The 17130-nt window shown below is 41.9% G+C and overlaps 1 protein-coding gene across 1 annotated transcript in view; it reads left to right on the top strand.

Moving 5' to 3' along the window:
* LOC103372697 (netrin receptor UNC5C-like) overlaps nucleotides 1–14387 on the top strand; it is a 99783-nt gene extending 85396 nt beyond the window's left edge. Inside the window, exons 9-12 of the mRNA XM_008302402.1 lie at nucleotides 5269–5460; nucleotides 12046–12263; nucleotides 13343–13478; nucleotides 14296–14387. Coding sequence (XP_008300624.1) covers nucleotides 5269–5460; nucleotides 12046–12263; nucleotides 13343–13478; nucleotides 14296–14387 — 638 coding nt within the window. The remainder of the gene's footprint in view (nucleotides 1–5268; nucleotides 5461–12045; nucleotides 12264–13342; nucleotides 13479–14295) is intronic.
* Nucleotides 14388–17130: the final 2743 nt, after the last annotated feature.

Raw genomic sequence — 17130 nt, 5'->3', positions numbered from 1 at the left:
AGCTCAGACGTCAGCCCAATTGACAATTTGTGGTTGGACTTGAAAAAAGCTTTTTACCCACAATTTCTGTGTAATTTGACAGAATTTGAGTAGTTTTACAGAGAAGAATTGGGTAAAATTGCTGTGTCCAGATGTTCAAGGCTGATGAATACACAGGCTCAGTGCTGTGAATGCAGCTGAAAGTGCATCTTCTAAACACTGACTGTAAGGGAGGAACACTAATGCAGATACCTGTTGTATTAGACATCTATTTTCACTTTGACGTGACTTTGATGTCTTTTTTTTTTTTTTTCTTTGTACATTCTTGTCAAAGCAGCCTAATTGATAAATGTTGAAAAGCAATAAAAACAACCAAGGGAGGTGGAATGCATTTTATAAGCACTGTGTCCCCACAACCTGAGCAATGCAAGCACACACACACACACACCTACACACAAACACACACACCACTGTCTTCGCTGTAATTTTTTGGTGTGTTTTTATCTTCTGCATTTGTTCACACCTTTGCATTTATGTTGGTGTGTGTGCGTCCTGACCTCCAGTACAGAACATTCTCCCTCCTATAGAGAGCTGTCAGGTAGCACTTGCTGGAACATCACAGATGGGATGTCTCTCTGTCTTCCCAGGTGGTTATTCTTTATTCATTCCCTTTCTGCTGCATCCTCTGAAAAGTACACATTTTCATTATCAATCCAGTTCATTTTATATCTTGCTGGCGAGCGCTTCGAACATGAAACTGCTTGTCAGAACAAGAGTGGAAAAGCTCAGGAGGTAGTCGTGTATAAAAGGTAACATGTGTGTGTGTTTATGTGCGTTCAGTGTGTGTGTCAGTACCTGCATGTGCGCTCATAAAAATACTGTACTTAGTCAAACTGCTCTCCTTCCTCATCCATCACTGCTGATTTTGTCATTCTGTCTTCACTTAAATACACACAGAGGTCTAAACACATTATTCATTCATTTGGCTTTGGTCAAAAGTGCACACCCACGTTCGGTCCCTTTTCAGTCTCCATCTTGTCAGAAAAAGACAGCCTATTATGCAAGGCTGTCAGACAGTGAAAGAACATCAGAATTAAGGAATAGGCAGTCTTCAATGGAAGCAGCACTTTGTGTTTTATGAAAGACTAAAGAAAGTCGACGCATACAGAGCGCGGAGCAGACTTGAATGTCTAACAAAAGCTACTGTACATTAGTGTAATTCTTTTTTCTAAAACTGTGGCTCTTATGAAGCAGTAAAATGTTGCTGGAGAACATTTTAAAAACTGAAATGAAAAAAGAAAGAAGGTACATTTAAAAAGTAATAATAATTGATAGAAACTTGAGCGATATGTCAGATTGTTTTGTAGATTTTCATTATTCCTAACACTGAATTGATTCTGTTTGTTGTAGCAGAGACACGCGCCGCAGCCGAATATCAATAAACAAATATTCTTGTGCGATATTGTATTTGTCCTGAGCAGCGATTGTAAATGCATGTGGCGTGTTGTGATGTTTACGTATAAGATGGAAGCAAAAGGAGGAATTTAGGACAGATAAAAACAAAAAATACAAAGGGAAAAAAGTGAGAATTTTAAGAAAAAAAGGAGACATTTGGTTTCCAGCAGTTGTATGTAGGTTACTCAGACAGGTAGGAGCTCTGATGGGACGTGTTGTTTCATTCATCTACAAATCAAACAGATGGCGACAGAGGGAGTCTGAGAGAGAGGTGTGAGTTATAGACGGAGATCTAAGAGGGATGGGATATAAACCGGTAGACAGCGAAAAAAAGGCTTTTTAAACCCACTGGTATAAGTCGGTGCAGACACACTCGCAGATTTGGAGAACACAGCGGGCTCTAGCCTAGTTAGCTTACCCAAAGTGTCCCAAAACACTCCGACAAAACAATAGAATAAGGACGAGGAAGTTTAAAAGTGATGCTTCTCGTGGCAGCCTGACGTGCTGTGAAGTTACAGACCTTCAAGTGAAAGTAGAAAACGAGATAAAGATTCCCTAAATAGATGAGGATGATGATGATGATCATAATTAAGATCAGGGAGTCGGTACTTAAGAGGATTATCCAATTCTGTTCCCCCTTGGAAAACGCAAGGACCTTGATAACGGAGCAACTTTGTGCAGCTGTGTCGTTGGGGAATCAGGGAATTTGCAACAAATGGCGTCGGAGGGAAAGACAAAACCCAACAGGGTTAAACTTTCAAGATTTAAAGGTGTTGCTCAAAGTGTGAGTTAAACCTATAAGCAGATGTTTGGGAGCTGCTGTTATGCTCACAGTGGCATTAATTGTGTTGTTTAACACGGATTGGAGGTGATGAACATGAACTACATGAATGTTTAATTTCCCCTCCGCCACAGTTTGTGTTTTACACCAGACGTGATACTTTCACACTTTTAAGATTAATCTAGAGATTCTTATTCAGCAGGTAAAACAACTCTGGTTTAGATTAGCACTGAAACAAACAAGTATTATGATTATTGATTCATCTTTGAGACATTGTCTCTATTAATAGATGAGCTATACTTTCTCTCAAAAAGTGAAAACGTGCCCGTCACAGTTTACCAGAACAGAAAGGGACACCTTCACATCTTGCAGTAATATGTAAGACAACAAAACACAGAAGATCTTTGCATTTGAAAAGCTAGAATCAGTCAATGTGTGGGTATTATGCAGGATATTAATTAGTTATAGAAATATTGCGGATTATTTTCTGGTGATTTACTTGTCACTCAACCCTCTGCACCCCAAAATTTGCAGGCTGGTTTAAATGTTATTTTCAGCCATTTATCATAGCTGGAAAATTTAAAAAATAAAGCTAATTACCAGATTCACCTTCCCATGGTCCTTGAATCACTCACCTTGGACGTGGCCATCTGTGGGAAAACATGACCAAATCAAGGCTTGGAACTGTGATATTTATTTCAAATAACATCAAATTAAAAATTGACCAACAGCATTTGCTCTAACCAGATTTGGTAGGAAGAAACAAAAAGTGTTACATGGTGCAGCTGTGAAGTCATTAATGACTCAGCTGCAAGTAACAGTCTTGACTAAAATTTTAAAAAACCTGAACCAAACTGCAGGCTGTGCTTATGCAGCACCAATAGGAGACAGTATGGATTTAAATGTAAGTAGCAAAATATTTATAGCATTTAGAGCCCCACATTTCCTCCAGTATTGGTAACACCTGTGGGGTTTCGTTTTTTGTACAATAAATAATAAAAGAAATAATTTCTCCTCTTTTTAAAAAAGTAGTTTATGGCATTATATCTTTGTTATACTACCCAGGAGACATGTTGGAGTTGTCTCTACATCTAGCCACGGCCGGGCTGTTTCTATAAAGGTGCAGGAGTTTTTCTTTTTGCAGTGACAGATGAGCCTAAAGTGAGAAAAAATACGACAGGAACAAAAACTGTAAAGGAACTGCTTGGGGTCCAGAGGGTTAATCGACACATCATTTTACCTCTAGTTGAGTGTCAGGATAGGACTTGGTTTTAAAAATGGATTTTACATAGAAATGCATTTTGAACAGTTACATATAAGCAGCACAGACCACATCTTCTGGGCTTTACATGCACTTAATTAGAATAGAATAGAATAGAATAGAATAGAATAGAATAGAATAGAATAGAATAGAAAAATTAAAATAGAATAAAACTTTATTGATCCGTTCGGTGTAAACCTCAATTACATGTACACCATGTGAATAGCTGTAATGTAGTGAATAAAGTTGCTAATCAGTTTTTGTGTCTTTATCATGCACTCAGTTTTAAAACTTTAAATACTCGTGGCCCTTTTACAGAAAACTCCTTCACATGGTTTGGACAAAATTGTAATATTTTGAATGATTTCCTATTCATAGAACAAAGTGCCCAGAGGTTTTTGTTCCTCATTGTTCTTGTCTCTGAGGAGCGGTTGAGAATATGAGGGCAAAGCGTGACCCTCGTGTTCGGCTCCCCAGAGACGCTAGAAGTGGTTCACAGCTCCCTCATGTGGCAAATGAGTAACTAACATCATCACCGTTGACCTCCCTCCTGTAAATGTGTGCATCATGCTAAGGCACATGTGAGCGTTTGCGCGCCCTCATCAAAGGATTCTTCTTCTCGTGCATAATCGAGTTCGTGCTTTTCGGAACTCGTTCTTATGCGACAACAGCAAATCCTTTAGCAAATGACTCAGGCTGTTTGTCGCTAAAAGCCTGTTATCTGCCCCTAAACTTTTAAGGGCGGATTAAAAAGGAGGATTCCTACACTTTTCTGTCTTCTTCCTAATAGCTTCAGACAAATCCCCCTCCTACTAGCTGCAGTGAACATGATTATATGAGCAGCGCTTTAAGTGAGAGACTGCTTCCCAAAGTTTCACAGGGACTTTCATGTTCAATATGTTTGTTTTGCTGCTTTGAAGTTCAAGTGTAGTTCTGCTTCTCGTGCCCCGGATCCTTCTCCTCTGCCGTTATCACCTCTTTCCTTTTTCCTCCTCTACTCTCTCTTCTTCTACCATTTATTGTGCTCTTCTTGTTTCCGATCATCTTCCCTGCTTCTTTATATATTACAATGTCCTATCCCTACCTTTCCTCTCAACATATCTGCCATCTCTTTGTATCCTCGCCATTCTTTCCTTTTCGCTCCTCTCCACCGATTGGCTTCCCCCTTCCTATTACTTCCTCATCTCCATTCCCCAGCGCTCTCAGCTCGTCTCCTTTCATCCTCTTCTCATTTCTTCTCTTCTTCTTCATCCTTAAGTGTGGCTCGTACCTTTCGCCGTCCGCCATCACCCATCAGTTAAAATTTTAGTCCCTTCTTCTGCTTTAAAATATGCATCGTGAATGACAATTCCGCCGTTGTTCTCGCTGAAACGCCGTTAAAGTTCTGAGCCGAATTGAAAAAAGGATGTTAGGACCCCTGTAAAATAATTAACAGCCTTATTAAGTTTTAAGAGTAGCTACCGCTCTTCTTTTTTTTTTTTTTATGAAAGGTGTCTCCGTCTCTCTCTGTATCTCTGTCTAGACAAATTATCATATTACACAAGCTGGAGGGCTGTTTGAAAGTTTCATTTGAAATGGAACCTATAGAAATTGTCTTTTGAGTCTGAATGTTGGAGCCATAAAAATGTTGCTTCATTCGCTGCCACTGCCCTGCTGTTCTGTAAGAGTTATCATTCTGGAAACTGTTTCATGGCGCTTTTATTTCTGATACACCTTAAGTGCACTTGGCTTTTTGCTTCGTGCTTCCTGTAGAAATATCTTAACACCGTGTCTCTCTTTGTGTTCCCTTTAGCTGCCCCGAGCACAGACGACGTGGCTCTGTACGTGGGCATTGTCATCGCCGTCATTATGTGCCTGTTCATCTCCGTCATCGTGGCCCTCTTCGTGTATCGCAAGACGCACCGCGACTTCGACTCGGACATCATCGACACCTCGGCGCTGAACGGAGGCTTCCAGTCGGTCAACATAAAAACAGCCAGATCAGGTAATGAACCGTACGGAAACTGTGCATGTACGGTGGCCCGGAAGTGTCACAACAAAACAAAAGACACAACACAATAAGCCACAACGCTACAAAATTAACCATAACACTATAAAATTAGCCGCAACACTACAAAATTAGCTGCAACACAACAAAACAAAAGCCACAACACAACACAATACGCGGCAACGCTACAAAATTAGTCGCAACACAACCAAATTAACCACAACACTACAAAATAAGCAGCAACACAACAAAACAAAAGCCACATCACAACACAATAAGCCACAACACTACAAAATTAACTGCAACACTACAAAATAAGCCACAACACAACACAATAAGCCACAGCGCTACAAAATTAACCACAACACTACAAAACAAAAGCCACAACACTACAAAATTAACCACAACACTACAAAATTAGCCGCAACACAACAAAACAAAAGCCACAACACAACAAGCCACAACTCTACAAAATTAGCTGCAACACAACACAACAGCTGCAACGGAAGTTGTGTTTTTTAACCCGGAAGTTATACTGTGAAGTGCACAACGCCACATGAAGTAGGCAGAAGCTGGAGATAATTTTGTAGTGTTGTGGTTAATTTTGTAGCGTTGTGGCTTCTTGTGTTGTGTTGTTTTGTTGTGACACTTCTGGGCCACCGTAGTGCATGTGATCGTGTAGTAAAAGTGCTGGACTGTCTATGTAACATGTATTTTTATCTGTAATAAGTGAAATATACAACAACATCATTTTAAACCATTTTTTTTAGAATGCAGACTTGAGACGTCCTCCAAAAAGTACAAGTAGAACCACCAGCATTGACAATAAAAACTCGCTTTTCACTCCACCTTTGAATCGGTGTGTGATGGCCGTGAGATAGGGAGTTTGTCATTCAGGAGTTCATATATTTTATCCCGAGTAACCACCTCATTGCTTCGTGAAGATTAGAAGGTCAGTGCAGCAAGGCAATCTCCCCATGACTGATGTTGGCTTAAACTGTGTCTGAAGAATACTCAGGCTTGTCGGACACTCGCAGTTAAGGAGGAACTTGACAGCGAGTGCCTCTCTCAAAAAGAGCACTACAAATTCTGTTTCCCCTAAATTTTGGCATTACGAACAATGCCCAGTGATGGATAGAGTATGAAAGTAAATAGGTAGACGGACAGATACGAAGATCAATACAGAACAACAGATGTGTCCAAGCGTCCGTGGAAATAACTATACCTGTCCCATCCAGTTTGAGGCTTTGATGCCGGGATTATTTTCTTTCTTTCCTCGGCCTACTACTGTCAGTCTGTGATGTTTGGATTAATCTGTCTCTACCAGAGACCACTCTCTTCCATCAAGGAGTCTCTCTCTCTGTCACTCTCATTCTGCTTCTCATTCTTCTATCCTCCTCCCTCACCATCCACGCATTCAGGTCAATCATATTTCCTGTTTATCAGCATCCTCTCCACTCCATCCCAGTCTCCACGTCTACTGTCTTCCCCTTCGCTATGTCTCCGTCTCACCCGTCACTGCGACTCCAACCACAACAGGCACTCCCTTATGTTTGTCTTCCTGTTAGGATGGAGCCATATTTCAGTCTCTGCTGTCTGTGTTGTAATTTCTTCCTCTCCGCACATGTCTGCACTCACTTGATGGCGTCCTGGAAAAGACAAGAACAGGCAGGGAGTTGGTACCAATCAGTCAGCAGATGTCCTTCATTTATGTCTTTTCCTGTAAGAAATTGCATTTGCCAAATTTATGACAAACAGGATTTAGCTTTAAATTCACTGACTTGATAATCCTTCCATCCATCCATTATCTGTACACCGCTTAATCCTCATTAGGGTCGTTGGGGGGCTGGAGTCTATCCCAGCCGACTTAGGGTCACCAGTCTATCACAGGGCTACACTTAGAGACAGACAACCAAGCACACTCACATTCACACCTACGGACAATTTACAATCACCAATTAACCTCAACATGTTTTTGGACCTTGTGGGAGGAAGCCGGAGAACCTGGAGAGAGCCCACGCTGCACGGGGAGAACATGCAAACTCCACGCAGAAAGATTCCGGTGCCCCCACCGGGACGCGAACCGGCAACCTTCTTGCTGCGAGGCAACAGTGCTATCCACTGCGCCACCCTGCAGCCCTGACTTGATAATGTTTATAAAATTGTAGGTACATGCACTGATTAGCCACTGACAGCTGAATTGAGTAACATCTTACGGTAACATTCTGCTTGGAAACTCCTTGCGTTCTTGTGGATGCTACTTCAGGACGTACCAGCCACCTAAACATTGTTTCAGACTAAGTGCTCCTCCCTCATGACAAAGGCCCTCCTCATTGGCAGTGGTCTCCCCTCCCCTCAGCAGGACAATATGCCCCGCCACGTCGCAAAAACTGCTCATAAGCTGCTGGAAGAACTCGACAAAGACAAAAACTCCCCAGATCCCAATCCGATTGAGCATCTGCGGCATGTGCCAGAATAAGCCAATCCACAGAGGCCTAGCTGCGCTACTTACGGGATCCGAAGGTTCCACTACCAGTGTCCCAGCGCTAGACACCACAGCACACCCCAAGACGTCCTGCGTCTATGACCAGATGCTGTTTTGGTGGCACAATCGGCATTAAACACAATATCTGGCAGCTGGTTTTAAAGTTGTGGCAGATGATTGCATACAAACAGACGCACTCCTTCGCTCCTACAAATGTGAATTAAACACTGTAAATTAGATTTGCCGAAAATAAACAAGATGCAGCGTGAGACTTCACACCGGTTCTCATCGTAGACTTCATATTTCCACTCCATAAACAAGAAATAATGTTAGAGACGGGTTACATTTGCAACACAGATTTTGTGTTAACCTTCTTGAGCCATCGTCGAATTTCCTAAAAAAGAACTTTAGCGTGTATGGTATGCAAGCAGTTCTTTATGTGGTCATTTGTGGGTGGGTGATTAAAATTCAAATCATAGTATACAGTAAAAAACAAGGAAGTGAGGTCAAAGAGGGTGCAGTGTAAATTGGTAAACAGCGAGCGAAAATACTTGTCTGCATGTGTACGTGCTCGTGTGTGTGTGTGTGTGTGTGTGTAGAGACGGGGTGACATTTTATCAGCATTAGGATGCTTGTCACTCTGCATTGAGGGACCATCTCCGATTACTATTAATGTAGAATTATGTCCCTGGATCTCTCTCTCTCTCTCTCTCTGTCCCTCTGTCTCTCTGTGGCTTTCCGTTAGTTGTTAATTAAATTTCAGCAGGGATGATTTGGCAGGAATACCCGCTGGCTTTAAGGGTAAACAGCCTGGTGAAAGAGAAAGGAAGAGAGTGATAGGTGACAGATGTGTGTGCGTGTTAGTGGTGGTGGTGGTGGTGGTGGTGGTAGTGGGGGGTGATAATGAGGGATTTTAAAATTAGAATGGATGGACTCTTGGAGGGAACAACAGGATTTCAGGCTCTGCAGCCAAAAACCAAAAAAAAATGGAGCCTGGTGTGAACAAATCTGAATTTTGTTCTCAGTAGGTAACTGGCCTTCTTGTGATCTCAATCCCAATTAAATGTTGAATATTTGTCAGATTTTCAGATGGGGGAGACTTGTTTGTGTAGAAGTGCGCTTTGTTGTGTTTCTGCCCTTAGGGTAAGTTGTGTTCAGCTGAAAAGGATTTTAGCGAGATGGCTCAACAAAACTAGCTACAAAAGCGAGTGAGCTTGATGTGTTACGGGGTCGCTCGGAGCACATTCACTTGAATAACTCTGGTAAAGCAAATCCCCGTCAGCACAACTTGGCTGCAGCATCTTTCCGGTTTCCTATAAGAAGTGAGGCTAACGTTCTGGCAGATGTGAAAGTGTTGTTTGTTGTTAAAGTATTAGTAATAATTCAAATGCGAGGGGCTTTTACGATCGCAAAATGTGTGCTTGAGAATTTCCTGCGAGAGGGTTATCAATATTTATTCGAAGGAGGACCTCGGTTAACCTGCTGTTTGGGAGCTTTAATAAACGAGTGTTAGGAGAAGGTTGTGCATTTTATAGCTAAAATCAACATGCCGTCAACACAGAACAGGAGTGGTACATGTACATGGATTATCACACTGAGCTGAAGAACATTCACCTGTTCCTGCCCCCTGGTTTGAATTAACCTTTCCGTGATGAGCACAGAAGGGATTCTCAGAGAGATTTACCCATTCATCCCCCCTGACATCACACGAGCCCCGTATAGGGCGTCTGAATGTGGCAGGTGTGTTTGTGGATCAGCATGTAGGCTATAGTGTGCATGCTGTTGCTATGGAAGGCACATATTTGCATGTTTGAGTGCTTTTGTAGGACCAATATTTGACATTGCAGATGTGTATTTATTTATGACAGTGTTTATAAGTGCGTGTATGTAAGTGGAGCGCTTGAACACATGAATGGTGTTGAGATTCCAGTGTTAGCAGACAGCAGCTGTGACAACTTAAGACAGAGCAGAATAAAACAGCTGGTAACAGTTTTAAAAACAACTTAAATAATATCTGACCAAGTGTTAAAGACAGTTTTATTTTAACAAAGAAGATGAGCCATTACCCTCTCCCTATATATATTCGTATATGTATTTATTTCTTGTATTTTTATTCTTGTTTTTATTCATCTTAATATTGTTTCAGGTACGCAAAAGCATTTCACTGCACGTTATACCGTGTTTGACTGTTTGTGATCAATAAAGACCTTGAACCTTGAACCTACCTTATTAAAGGAAGACTATACACCATAACTTGAGAAAAAAAAACAGACATTCGTAGTCTTACAAAAAGAAATGTATGACCAGTAGTTTATGACGGTTACTGACAAAGACAAGAATTTCTGAAAACTATGACAAATGTAATGTAGTCTTGCTTTAAGCTTTTAATAATATCATTAAAAATGTAAATTCTTACATGGGTCAGATTTGTTTGCAGCTGATTTGAAGATTGGCTTCAATATTTTACATCGTATATTCCCTCGCTTTCAAATAAATTCATATATATCATCCATATATTTTAAGGGCTGCTGTGGCTCAGGTGGTAGAGCAGGTTGTCCTCCTATCGCGAGGTTGGTGGTTCGATCCCCCGCCCCTCCGCAGTCGAAGTGTCCTTGGGCAAGACACTGAACCTGAAGTTGCTCCCGATGGCAGGCAGCACCTTGCATGGCAGCTCTGTCGCCATTGGTGTGTGTGTGAATGGGTCAATGAGAAACACATTGTAAAGCACTTTGGATAAAAGCTCTATATAAGTGACCGTTGACCATATTCATATATCACGATTTTACATGTAGTGTGATGAACATGCAGCTATACACGCAGTATGACGAGATAACTTCCAATTAACAGAACTTAAATTAGATCTGTATTAACGACGGTCCGCATCTGTGAGCACAGCCGTGTTTTTTTGTGCACAGCAGGTTTCCTAACTCAGAATAATAATAATACTAATGTGGGAATTTCAAAAATATGCTGTGACTTGATTAAGTATGACACCCGTTTTTGTGGGTAATTGTGTGATACGCAGCTGCTGTGCTGCTGTACCTAATAAAAAGAGTAATGGCAAATCTGGAATCTGTGAGATTCAATGATTAAACTTAACCTTATTCAGGACTTTTGGGGTCTTTTGGACCCCAGGCCATTTGGTTTAATTGACAGGTATTGTTTTTTTAATTTTTTTTTTTGAAGATTCCATCCATCCATCCATTATCTATACATTGCTTAATCCTTCTGACTTTGGGTGAAGGACACCCTGGACAGGTCACCAGTCTATCACAGGGCCACACTTAGAGACAGACAACCAAGCACACTCACATTCACACCTACGGACAATTTAGAATCACCAATTAACCAACAACATATTTTTGGACTGTGTGGGAGGAAGCCGGAGAACCCGGAGAGAACCCACGCTGCACGGGGAGAACATGCAAACTCCACGCAGAAAGATCCCGGACGTCCTCACCGGGACACGAACCGACGACCTTCTTGCAGTGAGGCGACGATGCTAACCACTGCGCCATGTTGCAGCCCATTTTTGAAATACGTCAACTTATCAGAAAATTGATTTAACATAATATAAAAGTCTATAATGAATACCAACACATATTTTGAACATACCCTTTCTTGGGATCCAATGGGCCCTGAAAGACCTTCTACGTCCGGCAACATGAAAGTTCTGAATAGGCAGGTTTTGAGATGCAAGTCTAGCCCTCAGAATCCACACACTCTTTCTCTCAGCCTGTTTTCTAGCTGTCTCTCTCTCACCTTCTCTCTTTTTTCCTCTGTGTGCAGCAGCTATGACTAGTCCTTCATGCAGGTCGTGCCCCTGTGTACAGCGATGTATCATGGCCGACACTGATACCTTATCAACAGCCATGCCTGTCCTCGTCCCACTCCCCTTCTTCCTGCTCACTGATCTCGCTACAAGTTTAACTCACCTGTCCCACTCTGCAGCCATGCGTTACTCTTTACAATGCTGAGTGTGTGGCGTATTTAGCTTTCATTTTTCCTCCGTCAGACACAGTTTTCTCTGACCCCGTCTGCTTTCATGTCGTACGTCCGCTCATCAATTTCTTTCCCTCTTTGTGTTTCACCTTTAGCTGATCTCCTGACAGCCCCCCCTGACTTGACGAATGCAGCTGCCATGTATCGCGGTCCAGTGTACGCCCTTCACGACGTGTCGGATAAGATTCCAATGACCAACTCCCCTCTCTTGGATCCTCTTCCCAACTTGAAGATCAAAGTCTACAACTCCTCTGGGCTGGTCACACCACAGGATGACCTCGGAGGAGACTTCACATCCAAACTTTCTCCTAAGGTAATGCTTTGTGCCTAACATGCCAGCGTCTTTCATCTTCTCCTGCTGTAAAGAACAGAAGTGTTTTTCTTCCTGTGTGGATTTACGCTGAAAGAGTGGGGGGATGCTAAAACAGGGCAGCTATGTATTCCCAGTCACATAAAGACAAAACCAAACACCATTAGTATACATGCAGCTCCGTGCCCCAGTTTCCTCCCTCTGCTCTGTCAACCACATGGCATGCATACTCGAGTCAGTTGTCACAAATACAGATGAAACCGTTCAGCTTCATCACAGCACCTGTCCTGAGGCAGTACGAGAGCTGAGCTCACCATCTTTGAGCTCCACAGATCAGTGGCACCTTTTGATGATTTTATCAGTTATTGCGGGTGTGTTTTTTTTTTAATTGTTCACCTTTTGAATCTCTACTGTGTCACATGACTGACCTTTCCTGGCTAGTTTATAGTTTTTAGTCTGGTGTCTGTCTCCAACACGCCGAAGCAAGTTCTCGTCAGCTTTGTGTGTACTGGTGAATGTTAAGTCCTTATTTTACATCTCACAGCGGACATTTCGATGGAAAAATGCAAAGCAGGTTGTGTTTTACCAATTACCCTAAGGTGGTTATAGGTCTATTTTAAAGCCGGGCTCTCTTTACAGACAGCCTGTTGCAGCGCTTGCAGGCAGATGCAGATCTTCCCTGTAGCATTTTAGTTAATGGATAGAAAACACACACAAAAGGGACACGGGGAAACTTTTCTGAACCTCCATGAACTTTATGCTTTATTAACACATTTCACCTCGTGGATTTTCTGCATATGCTCACTTCATCCATCCTTGGTAATGCCTGCCCACATTGTAGGTCTAATACAAAAAAAAAAAAGATAATTTTGCACACTGATGCGTACACTGATCTTTATTGCATCATTGCTGTAAATTTATTATTACAGCCCCAAGGATTTTTACCATTGTTTGAGGTGCAATAACATTCATTTTGAACCAGCGCTGTCACACCCAGTACCGTCTGGAAGAGCCTGTGTCGTCCTATTATTACTGTACTTATTCTCTAATTATTGTTCTCACTGTGCTCCTGGGATTTCTAGGTAACTCAGTCTCTGTTGGATAACAGTGACACCATGAACTTTCGCAACCAGAGCCTGGCCCGAACGCGAGATCCTTCCTGCACTGCTCACGGATCCTTCAACAGCCAGGGAGGACACCTCATTGTGCCCAACTCTGGTAACTCTCCTCTCAAGCACTTAACAGCTAATCTTATGCATGACTTGTTGATGCAGCAACCTGGGAGATTTCTAATAGCTTCTAATATAGTGATTTTAAAAAACTGACATGAAAAAGATCCATGTTATGGTGATTAAATCAACAAATAAAGTAACTGTAATAGTAAGAATGACATCAAAGGCAAGGCTGTCAAGCTAAAAATATTCAATCAAATGCATTTCCTCTCCTAGTTTAGTTCCTTCCCACTGTTGCCAACTGCTTGTTCAGAGAAAGTCTAAAGGCTGCTTGGGATTGTTGTGTTCTCTGTTTTAATTTGTAAGGTCTATACCTTACTTTGTTAAGCGCTATGTGGTGACATATGTTGTAAACTGCTCTATACAAATACAATTAAATTGATTTATATAAATGATCTATTCAATAAGTATCTAGCTACTGCTGCAGTCAACAATGCTGCACAAGCATCCTTCGAATGTTCTCTCGCCACCACGATTTAAAAGCAAAAGAAAACTTCCCGAAGACGTCAGGATTTAAAAGCAGTGGGCAGGCGAAAACAATGAATAATGTAACCCGCTGATAGGAAGCGGCTCTCAAAAGCTGTAAAACATTGCAGCACAGTTCACTTGACGATGTGTTTAAGAGACGGTTTTACATGGGTTGCCTTTAAAAATGATAATTCAATAATTAATCATCATGATAAAGTGATAATGGGTTGCACGTTCAATAATTCAGCTGTGCACGGTGAAATTAATAAATCCAGTGATGAAACTCATTATGTCTGCCTCCATCCATTTTGCTTCTGCTGTCCTCCCTCCTGCAGGTGTGAGTTTGTTGGTTCCAGCGGGTGCTGTTCCTCAGGGCAGGGTGTATGAGATGTATGTGACTGTGCACAGGAAAGACAGCTTGAGGTAAGTTTTATCTCTTTTTCTGCCCTTTTTTTTTTTTTTTTTTTCCCTTCTCAGTGGCTTCTGTTGTTCCCCGTTGTCCCCATTTTCCTCTTCATCTCTGCATCTCCCTCTATGTTCTTTTTGTTTCTTTGTTTCCCTTTGTAAGTACTTCTCTGTCCTTCTCCTGGGCGATGGCTTCTCGCACCTGTTTGTATGGTTGCGTGGGGAGACTTTCACAGCGTGACACGGGCTTAGGATGTGCAGAAAGGGATGAATCATTATTATTTATAGTGTATCCACGTACACCTTCTCTGGGTGATTCATGCAGCAGAGGTCAGTTGGTGCCACAATTCATGTACTAACACCAGAATTAGAATTAAGTTAAAGTAGATTAAAGCGGAATATCTGACACATTAATTATTACCTACTTAGCATTATAATCTATACAGTAAGTCGTAGAATTTGCATTGTTAATCACCTTAGAATCAGCACTGTTACCCAAATGTAAAGCTCTTAACACCCATTATTCTAAAGCCTGTGATACTAATTTGGACTGTTGTATGTCCAACTGATTACTTTTTTTTACTTCATGGCATTTTATAGAGCCGACGACGAGCTTTTGAAAGCATATGCAAAGAGTTTCCACAGTAACTAACAGATTAGTGGCTATTTTTGGGATTACTGTAATCCTGTTACTTGTACTATAATCCTTTACTCCTAAACCCTGTACATGAGCGAGGTAGAGCTCTCTCTGTGAGACATGAGAGAGAAGATTTTTCTGTTCCATCTGTTGATAGAGAACAGGAAACACTGCTTTTGATTCTGATAAATATGTTTTTTTGATGCTGTGTGAGCGCTACGATTCCATTCACTGAACCAAAGGTGATTTTTGAAGCCAGGAAAAAAAAATAAAACCCAAAAGCACTGGACACCACTGGGGTTAATGAGAAAATATTTTTCTTTAATAATTTGAGTGAACCAGGCGTTTAAAGCTTCTGCAAGAGCTGGGATAAAAGGCACAGTTTGTGTCGTGTATTTTGTCCCGTGCATCCATCCCAGCCTTCTCCCCCAGTCAATAGCAATCAATAAGAATTAGGCCCCCTGCAACGTGCTACAGTATTTCTGAGAGTCAGACGTCTTCTCTGTCCTCTGTCTTCATCTCAGTCAATAGCTGGCTAGCAAAACTCACGCAGCTACATTGACTTGCCTCGGCAACACTTGGCAAGCTGGAGTCATGTGGTTTAGCTTATTAAGATCTAACCCTTAGGTGTCACTTTTTTTGCCGCAGCTCAGAGCTATTTTCTCCGTTTGCATGATAAAAGATACACAACATGGTAAATCAATAAAACTGTAATTAATTAAGGGGTGACCTCTGCATGAGTTAAGTCAATCGGTGTTGCAGAAGTTTGAGTCACAGCGTTTTTATCTCTCTGTTACTCCTACCCATGTGAACCCTTCATGAGTCAATAATGAGCTCCAGCAGCTGAATCGATAATACTGCTAAGGATTAGTATCCCCCTGATACGAGGTGGGCTGGAGAAAAAAAAGCAGTTATAATTTAGATCCATCTCCTCTATCCATATGGGCTCTCACACAGTGAATACATGTGTTGAGGAGCATGAGGGATAATGGATTACACGGGCCACTCGTCTTCATGTGTATTTTTATGTTTGAGTGTTGTTTAAGAGTGACGTTTCTATTTTCAATTTCCTAATGAAAGTAAGCTACTAAATAATGAATTCTAATGGAGGTCACTGCGTATGTTCTCACATTTTCTCACACTAGAGGAGCGTGGACTGATCTCTTGCTATACTGTAACATACAGGGCTTTGGTTAGCGAGTGCTGGAAGTTCTCATCCCCAGACGTACAGTAAAAAGCCTCAGAACCTCTGATCAGTATTCATTTATTTTCTGCCCATGAGCTGCAGACTCCCGACTCCGGCTGAAGCTGACTGTACTGATCTTTCTTTGACCGAGTTCACTCTGTTTTGAGCTGTTCTGTAGAGTGAGTTTTCTCACCTATGCAAAGGTAATCTGCTTTGCTCTCACCTAACCGTTGACGCGTCTTTCTATGATTCCAACTGCAGTTTTTCGTGCATTTATTTAACAGGACTGCACAACAACAAAATGTGCAACTTCCGGGCCGCCACTTCAGCTCACCTGGTTGAGCTGGAGACCCATGTACAGGGGCAGTAGTCTCTGATGCAGCGGTCATGGGTTCGAATCCTGCTCATGGCCCTTTGCTGCAACCCATTCCCTCATTCTCCTCTCCCACTTTCCTGTCTCTCCTTCAGCTGTCCTATCTAATAAAGGCAAAAAGGCCATGAGATAGTTTAGACTGAATTTACATAATGTCAAATCAAATATTATTTATTTCAAAGAGCGATGGCACCAGCTTGCAATAGTTTGTTTTTCATGATAAATCAAGGTTTCAAATACAATTAAAGCCGCAAGCGGCATTTGACGGGTCCTCGCACCTACGCTTGTCGGCCTTTGCGCACGTCGGGTTGTGGCGCAAACGGGTTCCCGGCTGGACTCCGATCCGGCATGTCGACTTTCAGGCAGATTGGAGCACGTGCGGCCTAGTTACGAGCCACTTCCTGTTTAGTGGCGAGCTGCGGCGGCGTGCGTGTTGGCCGTGGTGGAAATGCCCATTGGAGGAGATAAATTTTGAAAATGGCCAAAAATGGCCAAAAGTCACCCAGAATCACCAAAATTGTTACTGTGTCTTTTCAAAATGGCGGACTTCCTGTTGGGTTTAGGACTTG

The sequence above is a fragment of the Stegastes partitus genome, unplaced genomic scaffold, assembly GCF_000690725.1.
Source record: "Stegastes partitus isolate 25-593 unplaced genomic scaffold, Stegastes_partitus-1.0.2 Scaffold1807, whole genome shotgun sequence".
In the NCBI taxonomy this organism is placed as follows: Eukaryota; Metazoa; Chordata; class Actinopteri; family Pomacentridae; genus Stegastes; species Stegastes partitus.
The sequence above is the reverse complement of the archived record's forward strand: the minus strand, read 5'-3'. Positions and strand labels throughout refer to the sequence as shown.